General features: G+C 50.6%; 1 protein-coding gene across 5 annotated transcripts in view; it reads left to right on the top strand.

Annotated features, from left to right (window-relative positions):
* The window catches only part of ZFHX3 (zinc finger homeobox 3), a 678088-nt gene that overhangs the window by 594959 nt on the left and 69426 nt on the right, over positions 1–13703 (top strand). For all 5 annotated transcript variants that reach the window (XM_075101073.1, XM_075101072.1, XM_075101076.1 and 2 more), the window contains one exon: positions 5567–5798. In XM_075101073.1, coding sequence (XP_074957174.1) covers positions 5567–5798 — 232 coding nt within the window. The remainder of the gene's footprint in view (positions 1–5566; positions 5799–13703) is intronic.

Below are 13703 nucleotides of genomic sequence, written 5' to 3'. Positions count from 1 at the left end.
ATGGTTCAAAATCTTGCATAGCCTCTGCGGTGCTCCCCTGGTTCTCTGTGCCACCGTGGGCTTAACAGGGGTCCCGCTGGCTCGGGGTCTCATCACTGGTGCTGGTCAGCCGTAGGTGCTCGCAAGAAGAGTGGTACAAGCCTGCAGTGGTGCTCCTTCCATGGCTTTTGTAACCCTCCGGCGGTTTTTTGGCTCCTTCTACTCAGCTGCATCTGTTAATTCTTTTAAATTGCTAATAATTTTACCCATTCTAACAGAGCAGGCGCCGTGCTGAGTCCAGTGGCAGGAAGAATGTTACATGTGGAAAAAAAACTCCTCCAAAGACTGAAAACTTTTTCTTAAAGAAGCTCTAGCTGCGTGACCTCTGATTTTGTGGCAGGATTGTCCCGTAACGTGAGAGCCAGCTGGAGAAAGAGATCAAAAGTGATTTGGAAGCAGTTTCTCCAGACTGCTTATCAATTACCCGTATAAGCGAAAAGGATGTTTGTGTAAACAAGGGGGCGGTGGGCTCGCTTTGGCTGTCCCCGCTAGCGCTCTTGCACAGAGCTCAGATCACTTCTTGCAGGATCCGGGTCACTGTTGCGCTGGTGATCCCGTTAGCTGGTGGCGAGGGAGGGTTTTCTTTTTGTTAGTGTTGGTTCTCTGTTTGCTGCGTAGAGTTCATGAGATTATTCTCCCCCTTTGGGTTTTGGCCCCCAGGCCTGGTACTGCACCTGCTTTTCCTACCTAGAGGCACCTTGGTTTGTGCAGAAGCCCTTGCGCACCGGAGAGGGTGCAGGAGAGCAGAGGCTGCTTGTCACTGGGGGCGGTTATGGAGTTTCTTTCTTCAGCTTATTGTCATGTTGAGGTCTGCAGAAGAAGGGGTCCATCCCCAAGCCCGTAGAGAGCTTTCTCACATGCTCTACTGCTTTTTGTACCATCGAGACATCCTGAAGGTGGAGGTGGGATCTCACCACTTGCGGAGGTGGTTGGTCTTACTCTTGCAGACCAAGGGCTTGTGAGATTCCCACTGTTGTCGGTGGGTCCGTCCTGAGCAGCTTTTAGGGCCCTCCAAAGGGGAAGCTTTATACAAGATGAAGTTAACATTGCACAAAAATTGGGCCTTTTTTTCTAATGAATAATAAACATCAAAAGCATGAGGTAATTCAAAGTGGTGATCGCGCCTCCCTAGTGAGCCGGGGTTGCAGTTCAGTGTCCCCCAGAACAGTATCTGACCCACTAAACAGAGCAAACAGGGTTTGGAAAATAACATTGTGCCTTCTGGCGACAGAGCGCTACGGGGAGGATTATCTGTTCATGTTACCGTAGGGATCGGGCTCTTCACACACTGGCTGTAATAAACTTAATACAGAAGAGGTTTTGAGCAGATATAGATTTAATGTCTTTTAAAATCTAAAAGATGTACAGAAGTTTTTAGACATGAGATTAAGTGGTGAACATTAACTGCGGTAACACCTATAAAGGGGTTCAGCGGGAGAGTTCATTACTAGTGTGATAGCAGCAACATGGATCCTCAGTCCTGGCTGCAAGAGTCTCATCTGTGAAGAGCGTAGTGTGAGTGCGTGGCGTGGGGGTGAGGAGGACTGCCTGCAGTCAGGTAGATTAATGCGTTTGTCACGTTGAATTCCATGATTATTGAAAAATACTGTGGGTGAGGCAGTGTTAGATGGGGAAAAGATAGATGGTAAAATAAACAAAGCGCGGGGTACATGAAGGATGGAGAGAAAGGAAGGAGAGAAAAGAACTGAACATAGCGTCATTCCTTACTGTGCTTAAAACTTAGATTTCCATAGTCATACACTGTGAACATTTATTATGCTGTTATTTATTAGAAGAAAACATTCCAAGCCAGGTGTTAGAGAGCAAGGGCTGCAAAGTCAGTCCGTCAGTGCAGCGTGGGTCAGCTCGTCCCAGCACGGGCGTGCTCGCTTGGGCTGGCACAGGCGCCGGCATGCGCCCGCAGCCGCTGTACCCCCGTCTCCTGCCCGCGCGCAGTCGCCCCCCTCTCCCCCTCTCCCGCTCGGGGGCCGGCGGCTGTGCGCGGGTCGCTGCCTGCTGGCCCCCGGTGCTCTGCAGCGCGTGCAAGTGACAGTTCTTCTCTTGCTTATTCAAACTGTCTTCGTGTTCGCACCCTCCCAATGTGCCGACTTCTTCGAGCCAAACCCAGGAAGGTTTGGCAATACTCCCTAAACCGGCCCAAAAGGCTCATCGGGTGGTCCTGAGGGACAGGGCTGGACCCGTCCTGGCTGCTGGCGCGAGCGCGGCTGCCCGGCGAGTGCAGTTTGGTACAGTGTCACCCCAGAATAGTGTTTTCCTTGTCCGAAGCTAACGGAGAGGCTCCGGGAGCGGCCAGGGCTGGGCTGGCGGCGCCCGCTCTGTGGGGCTGGGCTGGCGGCACGGCAGCAGCTCTCCCCGAGGGCTGTTCCCTGGCCCGGGAGGTTTGTTTGCCGTCACGCTCCGGTGCGGCTGTGCCCGGGGGAGACTGCCCTGGGGCTCACGGGGCAGAGCCGCAGTGGATGGCTCTGGCTGTTGAGATGGAATTACGGCCCCTGCAGTGTTTGCAGCGGGTGAGGGACCGGTGTTCCATAGGGAAGGTCAGCGCTGAAGGTCGGGGGCGGGCAGCGCAGGGGTCGCAGCAAATGGAGGAGATGAGGCCTCTGAGCAGGATCCTCCTGCGCTAATCACTGTGCCGCAGAGCGGGAGCACAGCTTTGCCCAGAGGCCCGAGCGCTTCCCGAATGGAAGACAGGCCGGATTTGGTTTGATTTGTGCGTAGGAATAGGTGTCGTGAGCGGCACGGTGTTGTGCTGCGGTTAGCGTACGTACAGGAACAGCCCGTGTCCCCCTGGGAAGCTCTACTCATGAGCCGTATGGTTTCCATCAGAGCGTTCCTCTGTCTGTTTCTGATTTAAAGTGGAGCTTTGACTAAACCTGATCAATATTTTGCATGCCATGCGTGAAGAACCAGATGTTGGAAGTTTCCTATCGTTGAGAAGGGAGGGGGTGAGCACCCCCCATGACTTGCGGAGATCAATGTTCTCTGACAGAACTTGGTTAGTTTTCCTAGGAACAATATATTCCTTTGATTTTCAAGTTGATTTGTCTTCTAACAAGGCTCTGGTTTAATACTTTGAATTTGTTTTCTGTGATACGGATAAATTCTCACAAGGGGAAAACTTAACAGTATGATGGACAATAACTACACTTGTCCAGTGTTTCATCACTTCCAGCAACTCACAGCTAGTACTTGCTCGTCCGTGATGTTGTCTTATTCTGGACGGCTCCTTTCCTCCGTTGGAAGACTGCCATGAATGAGAGGTAGGCATGCGGTGTCGCGCCGTGTCCAGGGTGGACTTGGTGGTGTTGCCACCCTCAGGCCTTGACTCCTCCAGCACGACACGCAGGAGGAGCTGACCCAAGCACAAGGGATGTTTGAACGCGCATGGAGCGGAAGCAAAAGAGGAGCAGAAAATAAGACGCGTTTATTAAACTGTTCAAAACAAATGTTTTCCTAAAATCCCCATTTAAATGAGAGCAGTACAGACTGCGCCTCTGGTTCCCACAGAGACCATGCCCTTAATATTTCCTTGAACCCGTGACCAGATTTTTCTCTAATTGCTCACTAGGGGTTTCCTCTGCCTTCTCGCAGAAGCTGCTACTGAGCCTGTTGGCACTTTCTGAGCTTGAACCCGGTGTTTGCAGGACGGGGGCTTCCCCGGTGCGCCTCTCGCCTGACAGGAGAAGGGGCTTACCGAGCGCCTCCTGGAGCCAGGCCCCCCGCCTGCAGACGGGGCGGCAGGGAGGCTTTATCGCAGGGCTCACACCTGAGCAGGGCAGAGCAAGGCTGGTTAAGCCAGGCTGTGCGAGCCAGGCGCGTGGCGCTTGAGAATGGCTTGCTAACCTTAGCTTTTTATGTCTTAAGCCATTTCTCTTTTTCTGGCTCAGGAAGAGGGTAATGCTTTTAAACAATAGAAATGAGAGTAAGAAGTTCTTATGAGGGAAAACAGCAAAAAAATCTTTTGAGGGCACCAGTGGGATTAGTGCCCTAGTGGATTCTTCAAATATTACAGTGAATTTAATTAAATACATTGTGATCCCAAAAGAGGCTAGTCTAATTAGCCAGATCTAGAATACATTTATTCTCTCCCCTCGCCCTTCCAATCAGAAGCCTCAGCATCAGCTCCTATCCTATTTTTAATCATTCCTAGACTCAGAGGGCTCTCCTTCCTCCGTGTTAGCGAAGCACACAGCACCGGGTAATATGTGTCTTTAATCTTATCTTAGCTGTAACTGAGATAATACACGTCAGAATTTTTACCAGAAAGACCTGGCTGCACGTAGGCAATATTTTTGATTGACAAACCTTGAGATCGCATCCAAATCACCTTAGTTATGTGCCTTGGGTGTGGCGTGGCGAGGAAGGACTTTCCTGAGAGGACCCAGAAGACAAAAAGAGGTCTTGAGGTTGGGTGGTAGGAGCTGGCACGGATTATCACTTAGCTGAAATGTAGGTGGGTGGTGGAAACGTCAAATGTCCTTCACTGAGGAGTTTTCCATGTCATTGGACTTCGGTATTCATTTTTGCTCTACCTGTGATAAGCCCCTGCTGTGGAGATTGGGGAGGTTACTGTGAGCTCTCAGCCCTGCCGCTGCCCAGACTGAACGGAGAGCGGCCGTGCCGTGGCAGCTGACGTGGCTCTAAGCAGTGAATTCTTCCCTCTGGTTTTATGAACTAATTGTCGCATCTTTGGGATCCATGACATAAAATAGCTCTTCGTTTCCCTAGCGGCATGGACCTCTGTGCCAGACGATTGATAGATTTTGTCAAATAATCAAGGTATAATACTCTCAAATTAGCTATATTGGCGCCGATAGCACAGCTTCAGAGGGCGACAAGATTTTTTTTTTCCAAGTGCTAACCTCTTGCGGTGATACCCAGCTGCATGTTCACCGTTGGCTTTTCAGTCTGGATCGCTGTCAGGGCCGTCTTCCAGGCCAGGCTGCTGCTCTCCTCCAGGTCCGAGGCAGTCAAACCTAGATGCCAGGGAACAGAGCGCTGGATGATGAATAGGATGGCACACGCTCCGCGCTCCGCTTCCATACGCCGTTTCCAGGACCTCTCGATCTAATGGGTTCATTGTGTTCTCGGATTGCTTTGGTTTTATTCTTCTTAGTTTTCAATAAGAATTTATCAAATTTAATTTTATCTGTTTGACATGAAGTTGGATCCCCTCCCAGGATAAGCTTTAAATATGAAAGAATTAGCCATGCACAGGTCGTGAATAGTTGTTGATGTTGGATCTGCTGTTTTCTTTCGCTGAAGGAGATGATTTTGCCCATCTCGATTTTTGCTTCTGTGCTCATTTCAGTGTGTTATGTTTTCCTTGCGTCTAAGCAGGAGAGTGCACGGTGCCTTGAGAATAAACAGGCTTGATCTTACCGTGTCTTTGTCAAAATGTGGTTTCTTACTTAACTCCCAGGCGGCTTTTAGCAATTTACAGTGGACTAACCCAGGGAGACTGGAGACGATACAGGAAATTCACATCTCTCTACTTTGTTCTTCACAGCACCTTCAGCATCACGAGAGCGGGGTTGAGGGTGAAAGCTGCTATTATCACTGTGTCCTCTGCACCTACTCCACCAAGGCCAAGCTGAACCTCATCCAGCACGTGCGCTCCATGAAGCACCAGCGGAGTGAAAGCCTCCGTAAGCTGCAGCGCCTCCAGAAAGGGCTCCCTGAAGAAGAGGAAGACCTGGGACAGATCTTCACCATCCGCAAGTGTCCAGCTGCCGAGGCCGGTGAGTGCTGCCTCCCTTGCATGAACAGGGTCAGGCTCTTGGCTCCTCTGCGTCACAGGATCTGACTAGCGGCGTCAGACCCTCTGTGCAGTTTTGTGTCCAGTTTCGTGACTTGCTTCTTTCTCTTCCCTGCTGTGGGGATGACGCTTATCGCTTAACCACTAGTACGTTATGGGAGCGCCGGCTGCCCCGAGGTAGGACAAGACCTCTGTTGTACCTGCAGCGTCCAGCATAGCTCTGCCTCACAGGGCTCGTGGGTGCTGGCTCTGGAGCAGCAAATGCTTACGCGCGTGCTTCGTTTTGTACTTGTAAGTGGCCCTCTCTGTGCCAGTGGGGCTGAACGCAAGTTTGACGCTCAGAAGTGTGTGTGTTTGTTCCAGGTAGTGTCTTAAATTGTGGAATACTGTGTGAGCGTCTAACGATGCCATCACATTTGGAGTGTACTCTGCTTTTTGCAGATATTTTGCAATGCGTCAAGTGATGTCCTGAGTGCCAGTGCAAACCTGTCCCTGCTTGTTCATTGATTTCCAGTATTTCGGCCTCGTCAGATCGTGAGGAGGAGCTGGTTGAGAGGGGTGGGCAGGAGAAGGGGCAAGTCTTTGTCTGCTTTCCATGTCTCCTCTTGACAAGGTGGATAAAGCGAAGGGCTCGCATGGAGCATTTGCTCATACAGAAAGGCCAGATAATAGGAAAGGGATTGAAGCTGTGAGTCTAGCGAGAGAAAACGTGCATCAAAGGGGACAGTTAGGCTGGGTGAAACAGAAATTGCATTTTGGTTAATCATTTAAAGGGTTAAGAAGTTTTTTCTGTTAGGAAAAAACAAGATCTCATTAAGTCCTCTTCGAGAGGAGGAGAGCCTGCCCACGTCATCTGGTACATGTGCTGTCAGGGATGTGAGGATGCTGGAGCTGGGGGATGCCAGCGAGAGCCTTCACAACCCTCATCTTGGCTTCAGCCAGGACGTTCCTCCATGGCTGCTGTTGAAAAGACTAAATCGTACAGAAAAGTGCTCAGGGGAACTGGCATTCTGCAATTAACGCACATAGAGACAAGGAAAGTGATCTTAGCTTAAGAGCGTTGAGAAAGGAAAAGCAGCACCAGCTGGAGGATACGTGTGGGTCTTAGAAATGTCCCTTGAATTAAGACCGGGGTTGTGTTGCTGTTAGGCATGTTAGCAGCAAGGATCTGAAATACTGGCGGAACACCCGAAAAGTAAAAGAGGAGATTTATTCATTAAGAGTTAAATTCAGTCTCGTGGAAAAAAGTGACCGCTCTGTGAACTTGGCAGCCCAGTGGAGTCGAGGGCATGGAATATGCTTTCCCAAAGGTCACGGTGACAGTGAAAGCGTGCTGTAGCTGCCGCACCATCCCGCAGGGGACAGCAGCTCTTACAGCCGTTCCGCTTCTCGGCGATGCTGTGCTGGAGAAAAACATTCAGGTTTCCAAAGGATGTGTTGACCAGTGTTGTATGGCTTCTGAGTTTCCGTTAAAGCAAAAAGAACAGAGAGGAGAAACCATCTGTGCCCTTTCGTGATATATAGAACAATCTCGAAAATCTTTGTTTACGCTAGAAATTTTTGTTTACTTTGTCTTTTATTTTAGAAGAAGCCATCTTTCCTTGTACGTCCGCTAGGATTATGATGGTGCAGGTACTGAGAGTGCAGAAGTTGACTAGCTGAGAGGAAAAAGGATTTGTTGACCATTTTAAAAAATGTAATTTTTTTTAACTAAAAGACTTGACAAGTCACCAAAAGGAAATCTCCATTTTAAAGTATTTTACTTTTTCAAATGGCTGGAAATCATTTCCTTTAAGCTTGTTGGCTCCTCAACAAAAACTGACAGCAAACAAAGCACCAAGAATTTATCATATTTTATTTCAAAGATTAAAAATACAAGTAAGAATAAGACTCTAGAATGAAAAGGAGGGGAACTTCTGATCTGTTCTGCAGGTTGCTTTGACCTGAGATGCTTCATGTCAAACACTCCCCCAGCCCATCGCTGAGCGAGGCTGCCAGGGACGCCTCGCCGGTGCGCTGGCGGCCACAGGCACGAGGCACTGGTCCGGTCTCCCCGCGGTGACGGGAGCTAGATTTGGGTGGGAAGCTGCCGTACGCCCGTGCGGGAGAACGGGGGCTTTCGTCTCCCGTTTATTCTGATGCCGTTACGGTATTAGGATGTCAGCTGGCGTGTAAGCGGGGCGGCCCCTGGCCCCAGGCCAGCGCCTGCAGTGAGCTCCGGGCTGGGCTGAGGACGTATCCTGAGGGATGGCGAGTTGGGATGCCGCGAGCCGGAGCTGGGCAGCCCCGGCGGATGCCGGGGGGTGCCCGGGCTGGTGCCTCCGCTTCTGGGCGTCAGGGCGGGCTGGGGCACCAGCCGGCATGCAGGGCTGTCCTCGTGGCGGGCAAGGGCAGCCCCTCGCAGGGCGCCACGGTCATTCGTTTCCCAGCTTTGGTTTATTCAGTGTAATTTCTTCATGTGTAAAAAGATCTGCCTTGAACAGGCAGGTCCTTGCCTTTTTCTGTGACGTTTAAACTTCCAGTGTTATCAAATGTTGCTGTTATTTATTATTTAGCTGGCTGTTGTTATTCCTCTGTAGTTTTGGGTGTCAGACATGTAGCAGGGATACGCACGTACCTAAGCTTAAGTTCACGCTTCTGATGTGTTTGTTTTTTCTTGGTTTTGAACTTTGCTGCTGTGTGTGGCTGCCAGAGTGGGTCAGGAGAGCCGTGTGCGCTGCTCGGTGAGGTTTCGCCGACGGGCCCTGCCAGCACGGTGCTGCCAGCCTGGGCAGTGCTCTTCCTCCATAGCAGGGCTGCGCGTGGGGTTTGCAGCGCACTCTCTGCATTTCTTCCTCCTGTATAATACGACGTTTTCTCTGCTGTAACCCCGTTTGGTTTTTACTGTATTTTTCTGAGGGCGAGGTGGCCTTTCCTCACTGCCTTTTGCTGAGGGCCTCTGGTGACAACGGATAACACAAGAAAGTCTTCCCTGTGCTTCAAACACCTTGAGCAGAAAGTGCTTTTCTGATCTGTGACATGTCTCTGTCAGGGGGCCTGAAGGGATAGTGACTTCTCTGCTGTTTGTTCTGATGCTGCTGTTACTCCCTGGTAATCATCGCTGTGATTCCCTCTCCCCTTCTAGTTAATTTCATTTGTTTTGCATTTGGTTTCCCTACAGATACACCCTCGGCTTGCATTTTTTTCCAAAGGGAGTCCCCTTTTGTCATCACTGCTCTTTCTGAGGACTCTTAAAACGTTTCAGTCCTCGCAGCTTTTTCTACCTTCTGCAAAACTCCTCCCTAGGAGGGTGGCCCAGCCCTGGCTGCGCAGGGAGGGTGTGGGGTCCCTGTCCTGGGAGATGCTCGAAACCTGATGGGCAAGGGCAAGGATGAGGCCCTGAGCGGGACCTTGACTAGCGCCTGTCTTGTCTCCCTGTAGAACTGCAAGTGCTCAGGGCAGGGCTGAGCTGGCAGAAAACCATTCCCTTCTTGTGCTGGTCTGTTTTCTTGCTGGTCTGGCTGGCCAGCTGCTGGTTTGCCTCAGCAGGAGGGTGAAACATCATACCTCTCCTTGCTCTTTGGTCTAGTGTGCTGTGGCCAAGAGCAAACAGGCATGAGGGATCACATTGTAAGGGGTCCCGAGTTTCCAGGGGATGGTGGGGTCCAGCCAGCTGCTGCTGCTTCCAGAGCAGACCCCTGGGCCAGCCGTGACCCAAGGTGACGGGCCAGCACATGGCAGCCACGGTTGCTTCTGCTGCTGCTGGAGACCTTCGTGGCTCTGCTAGAAATGCTGAAAGATCCTTTGTCACTTTTTTCTTTCCCTAACTTCATCCAGTTTGTGCCAATCTCCTCACCCACAGCTTTATATAAAACTGCTGCTTGCAGTTTTATGTTACAGAAAGGTAGCTCAGCCCTCATACTGTAGCCTGGTGTTGAGTGGGACCGCGCAGACCGGGTGAGCGGAGGTGCCCTGTTCCCCTTCCCGTGCCGTCCTGTTTGCTCTGCGGCAGAGAGCAGGTGCCGGGGTTAAATGCTGTGCCTGCCTGTGTACGTGCACTCGCTGCTGTGTGCAAGCATGTAGCGAAAAGCATTGCTGTCTCTGGGGCAGCGCGTAGATATTTGCTTGTGTAGATGCATCTCAATCTGTTGGAAGAGAGTGTCTGATCATACCTTAATTAGTCCTCTAACAATCTACAAAGGTCAGTGCCAATTGCCTGTTCATTTACATTTGTAATCGTGACGGTTCTTGATTGCACATTAGTTGCAACTCATTCCCTCCCGCCCCGCAGAAAACACATGCCGCAGCCTAAGCAACAGCCTTGTAGACACAAGGACCTTTGTCTCTGCTTGTGCCAGCAGCACAGCCTTCACTGAAACTTTTGTGTCTTTTATGGAAGAGAGTTTTAGAAGCTGCACTCCACTTCCAGTAAAGGGATGATGAAGTCGTTGGCAGAGAAATTATATGGACATCAGGCAAGAAATCCAATCCTCCTTGAACTGGATAATTAAAGACAATTAAACTTTTCTGCTTGCTCTGAGAAGAGTGCTAATTATGCAGGAGACAGGGAAGTGGGCCCAGGCTGGATGTTTAGCTGTTTTGTTGATAAGAAAGAATACAGCTTTAGGGGTGGGGGTTTATCTTCCTCTGTGGGGTATTTTTGGACACCTATTGCTGTCCTATCTGGGCTGCTGCTGCTGCAGATGTCAGCCCCTTGCTGCAGAAGCATCTGTATAGCGTTATCCATAAGCTAATTGATTTTTAATGATGGGGGTTTAGAGGTGAAAAAAAACCAAACCCATAATAAAAAACAAAACGTTCTCAAGATGTAGGGATGGATGCACTTATGACTCATTAGATAATTATAGAAATAAGAGTGAAACAAACTGCACCAAATTTTCATCCTGGCTTTGAAAGTGTTTCCTTCTAGAGGGGATCGAGTACAGGCAGCCCGTTTTATAACTCCGTCAGCATGCGTGGAGTCGCCGCTCCGGAGCGGGACTGCTGCTTTGCCCCAGCGCATGTTGCACAGGGACATGCGCAGCCCCTGCTCGCCCTGTTGCATCGCTCTTCGCACGCCATCTGCACGGGTGTGGATGTGTTACGGCCCCAGCTGCTGAGCCTGTTTCTCTTCAGGCAAGCGGTGTTCATAATTAATCTGTTTCCAACCTTACCTGTTTCTCCTGACTCCTCCTGCTTTCCATCTCCGCCTGCTCTCCCGTTCTGCAGCCGTCCTCCCGTGGGAGGAGCAGAGGGGTTTCCCCCACCCTTCCCACCGTGTAGGACAGAAGTCCATCAGGTGTCCATCAGGTGTCCGCGCTCCTCACCTGCTCCAGAGTCCTGGGCGTCCCTGGCTTGGGGCTGCTGCTTCGCGCAGCTGCGTGGGTCAGGGGCTGCTGCACTCCTCGCGTCAGAAAGTCCTGTTGCTTGCACTAAGCTTGACCCGCGCCGCGGTCCCTCAGGCAGAAACACTTCGTGCTTGGGCTCCGCGGGAGAATGACTAGATCCAGAAGGGTCAGGTGGAGCTGAGGCAAAAGACCACCTAGAGCTTTATGATGGCCAGGAGCTTTATTTTGATCATCCTCTCCAGGAGTCCTGAATTCGTTGACATCTTTGAAGGGAGACAGAGGTTTTAGCAGACATAAACGCATGGCCAGTTTGCGTGGCCAAGGAGTTGTGTCGGTACGAGCAAGCTGCGCGGTGCCCCGTGGCTGGAGCGGAGGTTCTGACCCTCAGGCACAAGAGCTGAGCCTGAGACCACCCCGTGTTGTCCAAGGAGGGAGCAGAGCAAGGAAAAGGTGTGCGCCTTTCTCCTCCTTTTCCAAGGCAGTTTGAGTACTGCAGTCTGGAGATAATCTGTGGGGCTGTTGAGAATGCTTTAAAAAAAAACAACAGCAAAAAATGTGGCAAGTGAGCCCAAAAAAGTCAAATGTGTTGATCTTTAGAGTTCTGCTGGAGGCCATTACAGAGCTTTGTGGGATGAATAAGATGACTTGTGGAAAAGTCATGTAATATTTAGTGGGAAATGCTGACCATTTCTCAACTCTGTGAGTCATACTATAGACTATTTTACAAAGCTTTGTATCCTGACTGTGAAAATCTGTAGGAAGGTTAAAAATAAAGTAAAATAATATCTTCTATCCGGTGCGGCTCTAGAATGTTTTTCTTAGCACCATGTACTTCTGGAGAACCTCTTTGTCCTTCTGGAGATGGGAGTGTACCCCTTAGACCAGGCTAAGCCAGCCAGAGATACCGCTCGTAGTTTTTGAAGCATTATTTTGCTGGACACGTACCGCAAGGGGATGCCACGGTCTCCCCGCTGCACCGCAGAGAACCCGTCCCCTGTGGTGGACATACTGTTTCAGCAATGCCGCTAATCTCTGCCGGATCCTTAGCAGCCATCTTCCGCCAGCACACAAAGTCATTGTTGGGGCCCTCGCGTGTGAGGAGTGAGGGCAGGCTCTCTGGAAGCCGTTGCTAAACTCAGTCAAGCGCAGTCAAAAGCCCTTTTGTTTGGGCAGGAAAGGGGCTGGAGCGGGTGTCAGCAGGAGGACCGCTGCCTGCCCGCCTTCCCGTGCCCGGCCTTGCTGGAGCATCCGTGCTGCTCACTCTGCCAGCAAACGGTGAGGGACCACCCGCTCTCCCCGCTCCAGACAGGTTGATTGTAATTACTCAGGGGAATGCTTTTACTGTAAAGCTCTGTTCTGGTAACCCCTTGAAAGCTGCCGGCTCCCCGTGCTCCCTGGGAGGAGGGTATACCCTGCGGCTCCCGCTTTTCCCCTCTCTCTGTCCCCCGGGCAGAGGCGGATGCACTGTCTATCCACATCTTGTGTTTCGGTATTCGACCTGTTGAAGGGTTGCAAACCATAGACTGAAACCAGGATGTGAATTTTTAATGAAACCAAGTATGTAAACAGAACTGAGGTATAGCTGGAGCGGTTGCCAGATGAGAAAACCCCATGTGGTTCAAAAATAGTAGTTACCAAGCTCCGCTTGGCTCTGCCTGTGGTGCTTGCAGACAGCTGGATGCACATATGGTGCTCGCACCTCTGTTTTCACTCTGAGTCATATGAAACACTTTGCTAATGTTCCTCTTTCTTAAAAGCAGTTTTGTAGCCACACCAGGGATGCGAAGGCATCGCCGTCAGGAGAGGTGATGGTAAATGGGAACGGAAGCAAGTTCCCACGTGATGGGGAGCAGATTTGTTCATGAAACACTCCGGATGTGGTTTGCAGTGCGAAAAGGTTTCTCTTAGGCAAAAAGTTTCTCTTGAGCAGAAGGGAGGCTTGCTGTCAGCCACGTTTGTCAGTTTAAATTTGTGACTTGGAAGTCCCGCAGCGTGCGTTATCTTCTCCCTGGAGGTGGAGGCGTTGCATTCTGAATGCCCCTCTCTCCAGCCCAGGCTCTCCAGTTCCTCCCTTCCCTTGGTGGCCGTGCCCTAGACCTAGGCACTGTGATCAGGCCGACTGTAAAATGAAGTGAAATGACTGGTGGAGAAAGGGGAAGGGGGTCTTCCACAGAGATCTCCTGTGAGGGGATCCGTCTGGTTGTTTTCCCACCTTGAAGAGTGGGTAGCCATGCAAGGCATTTCTCATGCACAGTCATCAAGCATGGACTAATTATTAGTGCAGTCTGTTGCAACTGGGGCATGAGACCCTCCTTTGGAGTGGGTTTTTTGTCATGGCAGGCTCTGTACTTCCAGTGGAACTTTGAGACTTTTGAAATGAAAACGGGTAATGCCAAATGGTATTTCTCTCCCTGCTCGAAATAACTCAAATTTATTAAGACCTGATGTCCTCCACTTGTCTCAATTAAAGAAAATGTGGTCATTGCTAATGCTGGAGAAACATGCATGTTGCTGTCCTACATCTGATAGAGGAAATGGAGGGTTTCAGAAAGGAATAATTA

The sequence above is a fragment of the Phalacrocorax aristotelis genome, chromosome 8 (genome assembly GCF_949628215.1).
Source record: "Phalacrocorax aristotelis chromosome 8, bGulAri2.1, whole genome shotgun sequence".
NCBI lineage: Eukaryota > Metazoa > Chordata > Aves > Suliformes > Phalacrocoracidae > Phalacrocorax > Phalacrocorax aristotelis.
Note: the sequence above shows the minus strand (reverse complement) of the source record. Positions and strands in the feature narration are given on the sequence as shown.